Source organism: Telopea speciosissima, chromosome 9 (genome assembly GCF_018873765.1).
Source record: "Telopea speciosissima isolate NSW1024214 ecotype Mountain lineage chromosome 9, Tspe_v1, whole genome shotgun sequence".
NCBI lineage: Eukaryota > Viridiplantae > Streptophyta > Magnoliopsida > Proteales > Proteaceae > Telopea > Telopea speciosissima.
This window is the reverse complement of record NC_057924.1, coordinates 11,534,096-11,551,308: the sequence shown is the minus strand read 5'-3', so window position 1 is coordinate 11,551,308 and position 17,213 is coordinate 11,534,096. Positions and strand designations below refer to the sequence as shown.

Genomic DNA, 17,213 nt, shown 5'->3' with positions numbered 1-17,213 from the left:
GACTAAGAGCAAAAGTGAAGGATAATTAGGTTTTAGGGATCTTCGCCATTTCAGTCTAGCGCTTCTATTTGGGCTAAGTGTATAAAAGCATGGTATTTTCATAAATCTTCATTTTTACACACTCACATTCCTAAAAATCCTCCCATGGTTGGAGAAGTGTCATTGCTAGAAGAGACATCCTCTGTAAGGGCATTAGAAGGATTATTGGCGATGGAGTTGGCTCATCAATTAATATATGGTTTGATCCCTCGGTTCCCTTCATCCAATGTTTTAGAGTTCCCAATTCTAAACCGACTCATTGTAATATAGAGTTTGTTGTTGATCTTATTGACATGGTCAATATGAAATGGAAAGTCAACCTCATGTTTTCTAATTTTCCATATGATTTTGCTGATGAGGTAACAAAATTCCTTTGAGTTCCACTATTTTTTATTGTTGTTGATTTGAATTTATGATTGTAATGGTGTTTTTCAGTCAAAACAACTTACCATTTTTCAATTCATCTTCCCTTTTCGCTAGATCAAACCCCCTCCCATCCTATACTTGGAAAGCTGTTTGGAATATAAATATCGCCCCCCAAATCAAGTCCTTTTGTTTGGAGGGTTTGCCATGATGCTTTACATGTTAAATCCATATTAGTTGAGAAAAACCTAATCTCAAACCCATATTGCTCATATTGCAATGAAACAGTTCAGTTTGTTACACATGCCCTTCCAACTTATAATCGGGCTAAGTTAGCCTATTTTGGATCCTCATTCTGCCTTCACCCCTCAGAGATCTACCTCTCTTTTGCTAAGTGGGTTAAATCATGGTTTGAGGTCCATGATTTGATTAAAAGAGATATTAGAAAGCTAGCTCAATTTAATGCTATTCTCCTATGGAAGATTTGGCATGCAATCCCTTGTCTCTCTTCCCAAACCCCCTCCTCTTTTGATTGCGCCTGTACCCCACCCCTGCTGCAACCTTGCTACTACACCCATCCACCCTGCAAAGCCCACCCCTGTTGTTTGGAGGGGGTGGGTGGGTGTGGTAGCGGGGTTGCAACAGGGATGGTGTACGGGCACAGTCAAAAGAGGAGGGGGCTTAGGGAGAGGAGGGGAGGTGAGGTGAGACTTGAGAGTGAGAGCGGGAGAGGGAGGACCAGAGGGGGATGGTTCATACAGGGGGTAGAGGAGGAGAGGGAGGACTGGAGGGGGATGGTTCGTAGAGGGGGTAGGGGAGGAGAGGGTAGGGTAGGGTAGGGTAGGGTAGGGTGGGGTGGGGTGGGGTGGGGGTGGGGTTGCAAGGTTTGCAAGGTGGGTGGGGTAGACATAGAGGTGGTAGGTGAGGGTGGGGGAGGGATTTGCAATGTGGCATTTCCAATAAGAAGAAGAAAGGAAGAAATAAATAAGGGGAAAGGTTTTGTACACGGTCGTGTAAACCGTGTACAGGAGAGAGTCTCTCACAAAAAGTTGGAAAATGCATAAATACCCACTCATTAATTATTACCTGGAAACTCTCACCCTCTCGCATACATGGTTTACACGATCATGAATGAAAACTTTCTCCAATAAATAAAATAATAAAAAAAGGAGAAAATCTCGGTGATGTGAATAGGTTTATAGGATTTTACCAAAAAAAAAAAAAACAAAAGGTTAATAGGATATTTATTATGAGGGGTAATTTGGGTATTTCAAGATTAGAGGGGAAAACAAGAGGGAAGAATTCACTTTTTTGGAGGAATCAAAGGTAGAATTTCTGACTAAGGGGTGGGAGAAATAACTTTTGTTTTAAACGCCGGGTAGCATTACGGTCATCAAATTGTGCTGCCCAAAATAAAATCCTGGGAAGACGCGACAACAGTTTATCGAATACGTCAAACAAGGAGAGAATCTCCGGCATCTCCCGGTAAAGCTCGCCCAGATTCGAGCATAGACTCGTCGATAAACCGTATCGGAAGGTACGTTATCCCCTAAGAATCCCATCACAAATCATTCCAGGCCACTAATTGGTTACCAAATTCACATTTTTTGCCACTGGGTTCAGTTTCCTTCTCGATTAATATGAATCAGCTTTTGCTTGGCTTCCAAATCATGCAATGCTAAAAGCATATTTCTTATTCTTCTTCTGTTTAATCTAGGGTTTCTGAAAGTTGAAAAGAGATACCATGCTTTCTGTTTCCCTAGCTATCGATATTCTCATTCCGAGATACGAGGGTAAAACCCTAGAAAATTTTAATCTGCATTTTAAGATTCTCTTATTGGATGGCGTTTTTGTTTGGGTTTCCTAGGATGACTGTATAATTTGTTCTCTAATTCAATGGATCTGCATGAGGCGTACTGATGTCATTATTCTGGATAGTCGTCGGTCAGCTTGCAGCCATCGAAACAATGGTAAATATACTATTTTCCTCATTTTGAACGTGTTTTCCTGTGTTTTTGTTTGTTGTTCCCCTTTTTATTGGTCATCTAGGGTTTGGTTATCTTCCAGCTGATCGATGTTTTGGTTCAGTATTTTTTTTTCTGCACCTGAATTTAGGTCACTCGTTTTGGCACTATAACCTAGAATACAGAGAATGGTTTTAACGTATGTAAAATGCAATTTGATGCAGTCCACCTCAAAGAAAGTGATTACAAGGGAGGAGTGGGAAAAGAAACTAGAAGACGTAAAGATTAGGAAGGAAGATATGAATAAACTAGTGATGAATTTTCTTGTGACAGAGGGTTATGTTGAAGCTGCAGAAAAATTTCGGATGGAGTCTGGCACTGAACGTATCCTTACCAGTTGATCCTCCTTCCTTTCATTCATTCATTCTTTGCCATTATCTATTTCTACTTTTTGATGGTCACTGCTTCACGTATGATTATTGTATATAAGCCTTCCTTATCAGCCAACAGCAGATATTGATCTTGCTACAATTACTGACCGCATGGCAGTAAAGACGGCAGTGCAGTGTGGAAATGTTGAGGATGCAATTGAAAAGGTTAATGATCTGAATCCCGAGGTAAGATGATATATCCGTTACCCTGTTTCATTTTGATTAGAAAATGCATCCAGCATTCCTGGATGATAAAAAAAAGTTTGTTAAATTGAACTTGGTCTTGTTGGACTTGCAATTGATGAGCTGTAGTTTCAGGCATGCAAAAGAGAGTTACACTGTCCGATCACGTGGCCCCTGCACCAGTACTAGTATGGGGGCCAATGAGGGGGCATGCAGGGGCATTGACAGGGTGGGTTTTTCATATTTCACAGGGCAGGGGCGTCATTTCCCCCCTCTGTCTGGGCGCAGGCGCCACGTGACCTGGGGGGATCTTTTTCCTTTATGCTAAATCATAAGAACTCATGACTTTTCTCCCTGCTTCAACTTGTGTTATTTTTTGTCGTCTTATTGATCTTCATTTTAAATGCCTGCGAACTATCACTGTTAACTTTCCATCATCTAATTTTGCTTACTCATAGTTTTTTGTGAATCCATTAAATTATCTCCACTTCGATAGCTCCAAAATCTGCTTATTAGCTAGATGTTGGTCTTGGTAATAGGCCGGGAAGTGTTGAGTCTAACATAAGGAGAACTCCTAAGTAGCCTTCCTAAACCTGACTTTTAACATGCAGTACAGGAGCATGAATTTCAACACTTTGAGATGGTTTGATCTTATAATTTGGTTTTGAAATCTGTATTTTTTTATGTGAAGCAATGTAATAATATAGTCCAATAGTATAGGATAATATTTAAATTAATAGCATTCTTATTGTGGGGCCCAGTGGCAGATATCGATTTAGGTGTTTGATGGCTTTTGTAAGTGTGGGTTATGAGTTAGTTATTGTATTTATATAGAGTCTTATTGTAGTTTCCAATTTTTGGAAAAGTTGGTTTAGGAAATAAGAGTCATAGCAAGCCAAATAAGGATGAAAAGACATGATAACAAAAATAAAAAGAAAAAGAGAAAGAGATCAGAAAACAAGAGGATCCATTTAAAAGGTGATTGGCTGGATAAATAAAGTGCCGGCTGCCTACCTGATGCACCATTATATGAAAATAGAAAAATAGTAGATAAGAATATACAAAAGGGTAGAGGGGAAAGCACACCTAATGCATTAAAAGACACTCACACAGCTAAAGAAGGTGCATAGTCGAACAAAGCAAGACATCGAAGGGATGGTACAACAGTGCAAGAACTAAATAAATAATATTGAAAGCGTGAACAAGTGATTCATACGCGGGAATAAATATCTCAGACCCCCCAAACCAGTAACTTAAAATGGCAGCAATAAAAGGAGCAACTAGAATAACATAACATATAAGAAGGAAATGGTACCAATACGGTGGTGCAACTTGTGTCACACTAAACAAGGTGATTATGCAGTAGTATAAAGGGATAACTGAATATGTAGCTCAGAATACTATGAATCCAATAGTACAGCTTGGCCAAATTAATAACGCAAAGTAAAAGATGATGCAATAGATCAGAGCAATCTCATGGCTTCTCGTTAAAAAAAATCAATAAGCAATTAAACACCAAAACAGTAGAATATTAAGGGTACAGCAAACACCAGTAGCAAACTAACATAAAAAATAAAAAATAAATAAATCAATAGATAGAGCTAAGAAAAGAAAAAGAACCAGTAGCACAAACAAGGCGTAAGCACAGGAAGGAAAGAGCCTACAAAGATAAAACCAGAACCAACTACCAGCAAAAGAGTGAATCTGCTAGTGCTGGGAGGATCTTACCGCCTACCGGAGCCCATGCCAGACTGGGTCAGGGGATCTTATCGTAGCCGAAAATGAGCTCGGAGAAATTTAACGAGAAACCAACATGCCCCTGGGCTCAGGCAGACTCGATGCAGCTGTTCTGGTCTCGTTCTGTAACACTGTGGTTATAGGGGCTGAGGGGTGAATGGGTACTTAGGGGTGAACATCTGACCGATGACCTCTTTTTTTTCCTTCTTCCAACACACCTTCAGTGAGGTGGAAAGAACGAGCTACTCTGAGGGTGGGGGGTGAAGGTATGGAGGTAGACAAGGGGGGGGGGACTAATGTAAGACTAGAACCTGAATAGGTCTAATCCCAGGCAGGATCAAATAAAAAAACACTCCAGTAAACAAGAAATCATATGAGGGAACCAAGAGAACAATGGGGACTAAAATCATATGAGGGAACCAACAGAACAATAACTAAGAATAAGGGAAACAAGAGAACAATGGGAACTCAAATGAGGGAACAATTTCCTTGGTTGCAGTGACAAATAAAAACCCACAAATTTGTAACCTGTTGATGCAGGAATGATCTTGATGTAATAATCTTCAAGAAATCAATGTGACAATCAATTGAAAGAAATCCCAGCAGCTTGTAGCACTCTTGAACTCGATTTGAACAAAATTAGGGTTTGGATTCAATAAGCGATGGAAGGGAATGGGCATCTGACCCAACTTATCTCAGGATTTTAACGAAGGTTAAAGCTAATATTTCATTAATCAAATTCGAATACAATGTTGGCCTCCATTACAAACTTATATAGAAGACTCCATAGTTGTCACGATGTCTTGGCGACCCAAGGTGGTGGAGAGGGTCCAAATTCCAGGCGACACCAATTAGGCAATCAAGGCGTCCTAGCCGCCCACCTAGTCAACCAAGGCGCCTGGACACCTAGGTGTTGTCTAGTTGACGCCTTGACAACTATGGAAGACTCAAAGTTAGACTTAGACACTAAAAAGGAAAGGCCTAACCCTATCCTTAACTAATAAGGTCGCCTAAATTGACTAAGAAAGTGAAATAATAAAGAAAACAAACTCAAAATAGAACTCTTAACTAAACTAAGTAAGTGAATCCCGTTTTCGTATTTTCTACCCATATTTTAGGTCCATTAAATTGGCTGATTACAAAATAAACCCATGGGAGTCCCAATGCATATATGACCCAACCCAAAGCTTATTTCCACTAAAATAAGCCCTAAGTGACATATCTACATAATCGTACCTTAGGAATGGTCGGGGAAGGTGGGTAGGCGGGTACAATTTCCAGCCCTATCTGTGGTTAAAATCTACTTTGACTGAAATTATCTGCATATTGATTCCATGACATGTAACTTTGATTATTATTTTTATTTATGATCATGAAGTCTTGACATGTGGCTTATTCTTGAAATAAATAATTACCTATTATTTGGTTGATGAATCTGTAGTTCTTTTCTTCCTGAGATTAGCAACCAAGTGATTGTCCTTGCAATGTGACTTCTCACTCCTCTGATTGTCTGTTGCAGATACTGGATACGAATCCACAACTATTTTTCCATTTGCAACAGCAAAGGTTGATTGAATTAATACGCAATGGAAAAGTAGAGGAAGCACTGGAGTTTGCTCAGGAGGAGCTTGCACCAAGGGGTGAAGAAAATGTAACTTTTAGATTCCTTTTGGCTTTTGTTATGCTTGCCTGTCCCAGTTTGGATTAAATGAAAGATCACTTTATTTTCTTGTCTCCAAATGGTAGATTCTGAATCATTGGTTCCAGTGTTTCTTAAGTTATTATTTTAAAAAATTGACTATTCTTTGGTTTTATAGAATGAGATATTTAGGTTAGTACATATCCTGCATGAATGAAATAGCAGCAACAACCATATTTTGATTGCTTTCTTTACAATTTTCTTGAGGTTTAAGCGACTTGTTTTTTTATGCAGCAAAGCTTTTTAGAAGAGTTGGAAAGGACTGTTGCACTTTTGGCATTTGAAGATGTGTCAAATTGCCCTGTTGGAGAGCTTCTTGATATATCACAGCGTCTGAAGACTGCTAGTGAGGTGAATGCAGCCATTCTGACTAGCCAGAGTCATGAAAAAGGTTGGTAGATTTCTGCTGCTTTATTTGAATGTATATTTGTTTTTGTTTTCTGATGTCTTTTCCTGTTTGTAGTAGGCAATTCTATTGACATAGTGGTATTACTTTTGTATATGTACAGGACATGCACTGTATATCCTGCATATTTCTTTTTCTGTGCTTGTATATATATGTATATATATATATGTTGTTTGAAACACTTTGATGCTGATTAAAAGGAGATGATATTTGTAATTGCTCAACCAGTTTCTTTTGGTCACTGCATTTTCTTCACTCATTCTCTATTCCATTACCAATTATTCTGTTGAACATTCAATCCCTTAAGAAGATCATCCTTCTTGGAGGGATGTCACTGGTGCTTGAATCCTTCATGGTATTTAACACAATGCTGGATTTCCCTTTCAAACTCAGCAGTGGAAAAGAAGATTCGGTTGTTCGTGTGTCCCAAAATGGCATCTTTGTACTTTAAGATACTCAACTAGGTGTACGATGTGGTCCCTCTATCCATGTTGGGGCTATGAGACAATCAAGAGACTGAAGAGAGAGTGATGGGGGAAGGGGATGGGTAGAATGAACCCTAAACCTAAAACGTTCTCAGACAGGATCCCCAACGCCAAACCTCTGAATCAGAAAGGCAACCCAAAAGTCAACAGAAAAGTCAATCTTCTCAGATGAAGGTCAAACTTTGTCCAACAATCACTACTTAGTAGTATCGATACTCCTCAGAAGTTAGGAAAGATCTAAAGGTCAGATTGGAAGTAATTTGAGAAGTTCCAAATCTTAAACCAAGTTCAGCAGAGAAAAGAGATTCCAAATTAACTTGAATCCAAGAGTCAGATGAGCCTCAAATTCAGATCGTGTTTCACCTAGGGCTAATCAATTAATTCCCAAATTCTAGTTCTCAGTTGATGGATAGATTTATAGTAATCAAAAGAAGTCACGTCTGTTTTAACACAGGTAGAATTTAGGTGATTTTTTAATAACAGCTGTTCTACACTTCAGAACCAGCCCAAACCCAGGTCAGGTACTCCTCTTAGGAGGGCCTTGAAAACCCTAAGAGATGATCCTAATCTGCCAAGTAGATCAGCATGCAGTGGCCAACGAGATCAGGTTGAAAAGTGATAAAAAAACAGGGGTGCCGCTGGTTATTAGATCAGGGGTTTTAGTGTCGAAAATATCAGAAATCCGAGAACCAATATTAATAATAGATCTGAGGATGCTAATTGACGAGTAGATAGCAGTACCTTTATGGTAAGAATACATGACATAGAAAAGGAGAATAATAGAAGTAACAATGGTATCCCACCGATGGTTCAGGCACTCACTGTCCAAGGCATCACACCCATGATTACTGAATCATACAGCTCCATGAAGAAACTCTTCAAGCTTTTAATAATTCTCCAGTCAATCGTCCTTAGCTAATGGCTAATACAATCTATTTATAGAAAACTAAATAGTCCTAAACTAACTATGGAAGTAAAATCCTATTACAAATCATAATTGAAATAGGAAATACAATTAAGTAGAATTGATCCTAACAAGCCTCCACGGAATTGGTAGTTAAACTTCAACTCAATCTCTAAGTTATCTGGCCCTGGGGCCCATAAGATATGCATGTCGATCTCCTTATACTATGCTGGCTCGATATGGATTTGAATAAATCCTCGATATGGACCAGGTACATGCCCACCTTAGAGCCCAATCGAATGACCATATCTACATCAGAGAGGACTTGGGCATGCTCTTTAAGGCAACATGCGTGTAGATTGGGACTTGTAAACACTTGAAATGTTCAGTTTCTTTCTCTTGATTCATGTTATTTTAAATTGAATGAAACTGAGTAATGTAAAACAGTTTCCTGACCAGAATAGTCTAGCAGAAACTAGTTGAGGGCTATACCATAAAATTCCAGATTTGAGAATAGAAATTGACGTATCAAATTAGACCAGCAATTAGCGAGATCATTGAAGAAGAACAAAACCTGAAAATTGAGTGAAAACAGAAGAGCTGCAAGTTGAAGAATTTGACAAAAATCTGACCTCGAACTTGAATAAAATAGATAGAAAGAGAGTAAGGGATTATAGGCAGGAATCCACCTGCAGTAGTTTTTGAATCCACCAAAATACATTCTTCCGCTAAGGAATCCACCAAGAGCACCTGAGAATCCAATGAAGCATATACTGAATCCATGGTAATTTTCAGAAAAATCTAAACTGTATTGCTTCTCAAATTGGTTGGAGAGGCCATAAGCTCTTACATGTATTTATAGTGTTTGCTAACCCAAAATAAGATTGCATAGTTACTGTTTACAGATAACCTTGTCCAAAAGAAAATAATAAAGAAACAACTTATTTTATTAAAAGACTACAAATTTGAGACAAGCTGGAAATCTAACATCTCAGTATCCCATCTAATCCAACTAAGATATTATAAATATATAGTAACATAATTTAAAAGAAAACACACACACTATGACCACAACCTAATTAACTAATAAATCCCGCATTCCTAACATAATCCATATTTTAAGCCCATGAAAGTGGCCAATTACAATGAAAACCGCTTGGACTAAAGTCTCAACACATATGTAGCCCAGCCCAAGGCTTGTTTTCACTAAATAGTCCCACTTTTCCGATATATTTGCATCACAGGGAATTAGCTATTCACATTTGATTGATTTCATGTCCTTTACTAATCTAAGTGACGCTCTTTCTTTGAAGAATATTGCTTATTTAGATACCTCTATATATTTTGGACCAACATCATTTCCTGTTTGTGCTTCTAAATGATGCTATATTCCCACTTGTCCCTACTGTATGCCTGTGCTCAGCTTCTGTTCTTCTCTAGTAATAAAATTCGTGGAAGGTTTATAGTAGGATCATTTCTCTGTTGAATCACAGATCCAAAGCTTCCAAGCTTGTTAAAGATGCTGATCTGGGCTCAGAATCAACTTGATGAGAAGGCTGTGTATCCCCGAATAAATGATTTATCCACTGCCATACTGGAGGATCCTACCGTTTGAAGGATGTAAAAACTTCAAATGTGAAAAAACTGGGTCAGTCCATGTACTACTGCATTGAATGAGCAGAATGAAGACTCATGTGAATACTTGGGAGTTTGGGTAGTATGATTTTTTCCCTTTTCATTCTGGCCTTTGATGCTCTATTGTACACATGCTTGCTCATTGACAAACTTTTCCTTAGCTAATATTTGCTCATTGACCAAGCTATATCACAAGGTTATTGTTGCTAATAATAGATCATCTTTATGATTGATATTATCATTGATGCAATAGTGATGCTGTATTCTGCTAGAAAGGAGAAAGCAAATCAGTTCCTACGGGTTGTGTTGGTTGGGTTCAGTTCTGTACCAGTTCTCTGGTTTAGGCCTCTAACATGTGTACTGTTCATGCCAGATTCTGTGTGGATTTTATTTGCTCATTTTTATTATTACATTGTAATAGTTGGGCTAGAGTAGGTTCTTATAAATCCAGTTGTTTAGGTCAGTGTCCTTTTTATTTTCTTTAGTAGTTTGTATTTTCAGTTTTATAGCTAGTTTAGGAAACCTCCTATACAGCTTGCGAATGGGAGATTGGGGCAATATTTGTTTCTATTTTTATTTTTTGTTTTGAATCTTTATAAAGTTCTTTAGGCCTATGTCTCTTGTATTCCTCTCTCCGTTATCTCTATTCCCCTCCTTTTTTCTCTATGCTCTCAACCCTGCTGTTCACCACCAGCAGAACTATCTACTTTATCTGCATCAAGAATATTGGTTGACTTGAAATTCTGGTGAACAATAGGTGGTTGACAGACCTCATGCAGATCAAAAGAAGGATCTGCTTGTGGTGGGCTTAAGAGAGAGAATAAAGAGTAAAAATAAGAGAAGATAAGGTGTTGTTGCAGGACTGTGAACAGCAATGTGAACATAGTAGTCAAGGCGTCACCTAGGTGTCTAGGCGCCTTGGACGCATTGATTGCCTTGTTGGTGTCGCCTTGCCTCTAGGCCCCCTCTAATGCCTTGGGTCATCTAGATGCCATGACGACTATGCTTAAAACTAAACATTAACTTTATAAAGACTTAAAGCAGCAAATAAATAGTTGAAACAAATATGTCCATAATCTCCCAATCGCAAACGATATGGGAGGTCTCCTAAACTGACTGTAGACCTGAAAATAGAAACAAACCAAAAAGAATAGTAACTAAAAGGAAACTGACCTAAACTACACGGGAACGGTACACATGCTGGGTTAAACTGGAAAACTGCATCAGATTTGAACCAGACCAACCCAACCAACAGGAACTGGTTTAATTTCTCCTTTCTAGCAGAGTACTGCATCTACTGAATCAATCATCATTATCCAAATCATTTATGCCTTTTATTGTAGCTTTCTGCTTGTCTATTAATGCACAAGGATTTTAGGTTGCAAGAAAGATAATGTATTTTAGTTGGTACATGAGCAAATCAATCAGTGCTTCTTATTTCAGATTGTATATTGATAATTTGACAGGGTATAGTGCCAATAGAAGTATTACTGGTCACTATTGGCAAAACTTATCAATAAGGTATAGTGCAAATAGAAGTATTACTGATTACTATTGGCAAAACTTCATTATCCTTATGATTTTATCAATAAAGTATGAATACTCTTATTATGGTCATCATGTTTTATGATGTATTGTTCTCGTAATAAACTGATTGATTAGAATGCAAGAAATATGATTTATTACCGTAGGTGAACACTAGTCTTAGTTTTTTTTGTTGGTAAAAACACTAGTCTTAGTGATTTCTTAGTTTTTGAAGAATGATGTCATTGAGAGGATATACTGCTGTTGGAATTGCTTTGGGCTTTGATTGATGTGTAGGCTGAGATGAGGTTAATGGTTTCATAAGTGACCATGATACTGGTGCCCCAAAAATAAGTGAAACATAATGGCAATTCATGAAAAATATGAAAAAAGGGCTGTACCCAGTGCACCAGGCTCCCGCGTTTAGCAGGGTTTGGGGAGGGTCAAATGTACGCAGTCTTACTCTTGATTTCAGAGAGGCGGGTTCCAGGACTTGAACCCGTGACCAAGCGTTCAGCAAGTGAGCACTTGACCAACGCGATAAGCACAACCTTCCAATTCATGAGAAAAAAAAAAAGCCGAGGATTCTAATATGTGAAAATAATAGAAGTTTTTGGTATTATATGAATAGAAGTATCTCAGGAATACCATCATCAAGACACCTCATAATAACTTGGACAATGCCCCCGCCTTGTGGTTGATCTTTATATTCAGCATTGGAGCAAATCTGAAGCTACCCGCATTTTAAAATTTAAATGGGGTTTACTCGCCAGGTTTTCAAACCAATGCTGGTTATTTTTGTCATAAGAATTAGGCAAAATAATTGAATGGCAACATTGCCGAGGCTGGGGCTCAGAGAGAGAGATTACTGAATCCCATGATACTATATTTTCCACCAAAATTTAATGTGAGCTTGTTTCTATTTTGGTTATTAAAAAGAACCGAGTAGCGACTCACATGCTCACCAGCTAGTGGTGAAAGCCAGAAAGGAGAGAGCCTCTGGGCATTCTCCATTTGATATTCCTTTGTAATGAGTTTGGTTTTTAATGAGAGAATGTACGCAAACCAGAAAGAATGCGTATGTTTACATACACATTCTCACTGCATCTCATGATTCTGCATATCTAATAAAAACTTGACCATTACAACCAATCAAACAATTAAGTGAAAAAGGAAACGTTGGGGGGGGGGGGGGTTTGTTGTTGCTATGGAGTTCTTGCTCTTAATTAGGTTGGTGGTCTTATGTGCAGTGATATTGGCAGAATTTTGAATGGGGCCAACCAGCAAATAGCTGGTGTATTACAACCATACAATTGTGTTCTGGATTCCTTCCTCTTAAAAGAATTTGCAGTAAAATTATTCCAAGAAAGCTAACAAATTATTTTCCCAACACTAGAATCTCATCCATTTTCATTAACTAACAGGAATTTTGAACGTTCTTGTGAGTCGGAGCTAGGAGCTAAGTCATCCACAATACAATAGGCCATCTGAAAAATCTCTTGGGGAGGATAAAGAAGTAATGGTTTGAGACTTTATCCTAGGAAGAGAGTGGACGTGAATCACCAACATGTGTTTTCTTGAATTCATTGATTTCTTCTCTCAAGTTGCTGTAGCCATCGTCAAAGTTTAGAGCATAGCTTGAAGGATCATACTGGAATGTCAACCGCTGCTTCCCTCCACCTTTAATGGCCTCTTTAGTTGCTGCTTTCACTCTCCAGAAAAGGCTTCTGAAATGCTTCTTACTGCAAATATTCACCCATGCTAGTAGCCCTTCCCAATCCATTTGTTTAGATAAAAGTCTCAGCTCCTTTTGTTTAGATATAAGTCTCAGCTCCTTTTGTTTAGATATAAGTCTTAGCTTGAAGATAATCATCATCATAGTGAACTTAACAACTGCGCTCCACTCCCCTGCAAATCCCAACCAGTTCATACAATTTTCGCAACATTAGAGCTTTACTTACCTAACCCATGACTGGAGGCTTGAGCTTCCTCGAGTTCTTGCAGTGTTCTCTAGAAAATAAAAAAAGCTAACAGTTACAAACTAGAAGTTTGGTTCCCCCCCCCCCCCCCCTACTTGAGTAAGAAACCTAGAAAAAAGTTCTGCAACTGATCCCATTGGACTTCGACCAAATTGATGGGGGAAGACCAAGGACAGTCAAACAGTGGGAAATGGAGAAAACCTACTTGGAAATTGGAACTTTCCTCTCGGGGTGTTGACACAGTATAATATATGGTTACTTCTGAATTGATGGGACATGAACTTCCCTCGGGCTGCTCTGCTCTGCTCTCCAGAGTATATAGACTCCCGTAGCCCAGAAGCTTCAGACTTTCGTGGGAAATGGATGCTTCATTCCACAAAGAGATGCTGATTCGCAAATGAAAACCCAGAATTTAAGATGAACGAAGAGCAATTGTATCTTAAGAACAGATTAAATTTGTCCATAAAGAAAAAAAAAGGGATTGAAGAAGACCTGGAACAAGGACCCAGGAATGAACCAAGCAAATGCAATTTGCTTGTGCTTTAAAGAAGCTTTCCGCAGCAGTTTCTTAACTAAGGCCCTTATATGCCCTTTCCTTCCTCTTTGGGAAGTTAGAGAAAAAATCACTTTTACAAGGAGTGGGACTATAGGAGCATTTGATTTGATTTGATCTGATCTGATCAAGCTGGGACTGAGAAATACCCATCAACTGTTGTGTCTCATCTCTTCTTATCTGGAGCTCTGCATGGAGATAAACCCTTCAAATATAAGGCATTTGGAGAGATCAAAGGGGGACCACAGAAGTGATCAAAATGAGCTCAAGAGAGAGATCAATCAATCAATACCAGTTGTAAAATGAATCGGCGAGGTAAAGGGTCCCTAATGGATTTTGGTCATTGATCAATCAAATCACCCATTTGGCTTTTAAGCTCTCCTTTGTCTGAAACTCTGAGGCAATAGGAATGGAATTGGATGAGTGGAGAGTCTGATTCTCTTTCTCCAGCGTGCTTTTGTTATCATCTAAAAAAGTCATTTTGGCATTACTATTTACTTCTTTTTGGTTGATAAATATTCTTTCATTAAATACATTTTTGACCTTCTCTCATGCCGTCCTCTGTTAGTTTAGCTAGGGTTGTGACTTGTGAGGTCCCTCCCTAGTTTCCCACCTCCCTAGCTGGGACTTTTATTTTTTAGGTGGGGACCTATAAGGGTGTCCAAAATGAGATTTGGACCCATTTTTGAATCAATAAAAATAGTCTGGACCATATCAAAACTGACCGGCTGAATTCTTTATCGGTTCGATACAGTTCCCTGACCGGTGCGGTTCCCTAGTGCCTCTCACAAGAGGAGGGTCGACCCCACCTGGGCAAGGTGTTCGGTCAGGTGCCCCAGGTGGATCTCACCCCCCTCTTGTGAGAGGCACTAGGGAACCGCACAGATCAGAAAACCATAGACGATAACGATTCCTCTTTTTAGAGGCATTAGGAACCGTATTGGGCAGAGAACTGTAAGAGATAATTTTCTGTTGCTAGTCGCTGGCTCTGGATGGGTTCCGGAGTTTTTCTTTAAAAAAAAAAAATAAGAGATCCGATTCCATTTGAGATTGGAGGACCAATCAATATGCAGATGAATATGGATTAGTGGGCCCCTAAAATCTCAATGACCTGTCATTCTTCTTGCTGACATATCACAGGCTGTCTTCGTTGCATTGAGATTCTCTCTGTAGCGTGTTTACCTCCCTCTCTTGGCCTCTTGTGTGGGGGTTGTTAATGTTTGGAATGATCCTTGGTCCGGAGGTTTGGTACTAAATGCATGGAGGTATCGGTGTCGGATCTATAGTATCCAATACCTTCTCCAAGAGGGAAAAACTGTCCGATATGACTCATGCAGATCGATATTGACCTGTAACCAATCTGATACCATTGCTCGATATCGATCTGCTGATCTGTCGATACTTAAAAACCAAGAAAGCGGTCAGTCGATTTTTTCCCGATTGAAATCAACTTGAATCAGTCTGAAAAAGCCTTAGAATCGACATATTCGAGGAATATACTGCCGTTTCTGGTATTTTTATCTAGAAATTGGTTGTATCAAATTGTCAGAAATCAAGATTGGTGACAACTGATTCTAATCTGATTTGCCGATTCTTGAAACCCTGGGTTTGAGAGAACATATGACCCTCAAATCTAAATGCTTGAAATTGAGTCTCAGTAGGAGCTTGAAATCTATATATGTAAATGGACATTTAAGTATGTAAAATACTTTTGGGCTAACTCATGCCCTTTCTATCAATTCTAGGTGTATCCATATCATTCATTATTCACATAAATCTTTTTGATACTCGGTGAAAGAAAAAGTGTATTATAATCGGAAGATTAAGAAAAATATGATTACAATTTTTTTTCAACAATAAAATAACTCACATAAAAAAAAAAGGCTGTACCCAGTGCACAAGGCTCCTGCATTTAGCAGGGTCTGGGAAAAGTCAAATGTATGCAGCCTTACCCCTTGTTTCCAGAAAGACTATTTCCAGGACTTGAACCCATGACCAAGCATTCAACAAGTGCGTACTTGACCAACCCGCCAAGCACGAACTTCTCCAGTCGTAAAAACAATAGGTGAGGAGGAAAGGCTCTGTGACGGATTTTGATCATTGATCAATCAAAATCATGCTTGGCTTTATGGTAGAACCTGAAGCTCTCTCTTTTCTGAGACAATAGGAATGGAATTGGATGAGTGGGGTGCCAGGGTGGGTGATTTTCTTTTCCATATACCTATAAAAGAGTCCGAACTGGAGTCCTCTCTCTTTTCGTTATCATCAACAAAGCCATTTTGGCATTACTTTTTGGTTGTTTTGTTTGATACATATTCTTCATTAAATTCCTTCTGACCCTTCTTCTGGGTTCCCTTCTCTCCATCTTGCCATCCATCCTCTGTTTGTTTATTGAGGGTTGTGAGGCCCCCCTCCCTCATTCCCACAGGCCCACAAATTTATGGATTTTGGAACCTATCTGAGACTCTCTTTTTTTCTGTGTTTTGGCCTTTGGGGGGTAAACCTAGCTGATAGACTAAGACTTGAGGGGTCAGGTGCATGGATTAAGTTCACGGCATCGGAGCCGGGTCGGTTAACCTAGAAATCGATATGGGATCAGAAATGGATCGATGTATCAACACAGTATCAGACAGTTTTGGCCCCGATTTTCTTCAAAAATCATTTTTGACCATTTTACCCTTGGTCCCTACCATTACACTGATACAGAATTGGGATAGGTTATGTGGATTTCAATTCAAATTGGACGATTCATCGAATCCAATTTCGATTCTGATTCCTCAATCTATGAATTTGGGTCAGTTTGGTTCCATAGTTGCATCTCTAGACATTCATTTACTACATGGAGATGTCTCATGAACCATAACAGAGACAGGTCCAGGTGACTTCCTCCCGTTGTTTTTGTTGGGCTGGTCATGATTCTAGGAATCACATTTCCTTCTGGAGTGATTTCTCACGGCAGATATGGAGAGACATTCTACAGTTGTGCTCCCCTTCTTGCTCGACCCATCACGATATTATGTTGGCGATTTCTTGGATTGCCAAGAAGTTTGAGGGGTGTTATCTCCAGTGGTATCATTGCTAAGTTAGCCTTTTTGCGCCACAATCTCTCATATATGGCGCCAGAGGAACGACTCAAACTTGAGACCTCCTGGTAAGCATGGGCTTAGTGCACCAAAATAAGATCCAATGAGTAAATATCACAAGGCTACAGGTATCAATCTCGAACCAAAACTGATTAATCGGATTGGAACAGCCCAACAATAATCGAAATCGGAAGCGGATGGAACCAGTTAATCGATTAGAACTGATCA

The 17,213-nt window shown here is 39.1% G+C and overlaps 1 protein-coding gene across 2 annotated transcripts; it reads left to right on the top strand.

The window, feature by feature from the left end:
- The first annotated feature begins 1,838 nt into the window (after positions 1-1,838).
- LOC122640669 (protein GID8 homolog) lies at positions 1,839-10,011 on the top strand. 2 transcript variants are annotated; one of them, XM_043833896.1, is made up of 7 exons: positions 1,839-1,939; positions 2,270-2,372; positions 2,591-2,750; positions 2,880-2,983; positions 6,237-6,368; positions 6,651-6,807; positions 9,705-10,011. In XM_043833896.1, exons 2-7 carry the CDS (start codon positions 2,322-2,324, stop codon positions 9,824-9,826), a joined length of 726 nt encoding a protein of 241 aa, XP_043689831.1. In that variant the 5' UTR covers positions 1,839-1,939; positions 2,270-2,321; the 3' UTR covers positions 9,827-10,011. The 2 variants fall into 2 exon arrangements, with proteins under 2 accessions (XP_043689831.1, XP_043689830.1); XM_043833895.1 differs by having other exon boundaries at positions 1,840-1,939; positions 2,877-2,983.
- Positions 10,012-17,213: the final 7,202 nt, after the last annotated feature.

Excerpts from the sequence above, each read along its gene's own strand:
- LOC122640669 (XM_043833895.1), top strand. The coding sequence starts at position 2,322 with ATGTCATTATTCTGGATAGTCGTCGGTCAGCTTGCAGCCATCGAAACA. Across the intron at positions 2,984-6,236 it reads TTAATGATCTGAATCCCGAG|ATACTGGATACGAATCCACA; the intron begins GTAAGATGATAT and ends TGTCTGTTGCAG. Across the intron at positions 6,808-9,704 it reads TAGCCAGAGTCATGAAAAAG|ATCCAAAGCTTCCAAGCTTG; the intron begins GTTGGTAGATTT and ends GTTGAATCACAG.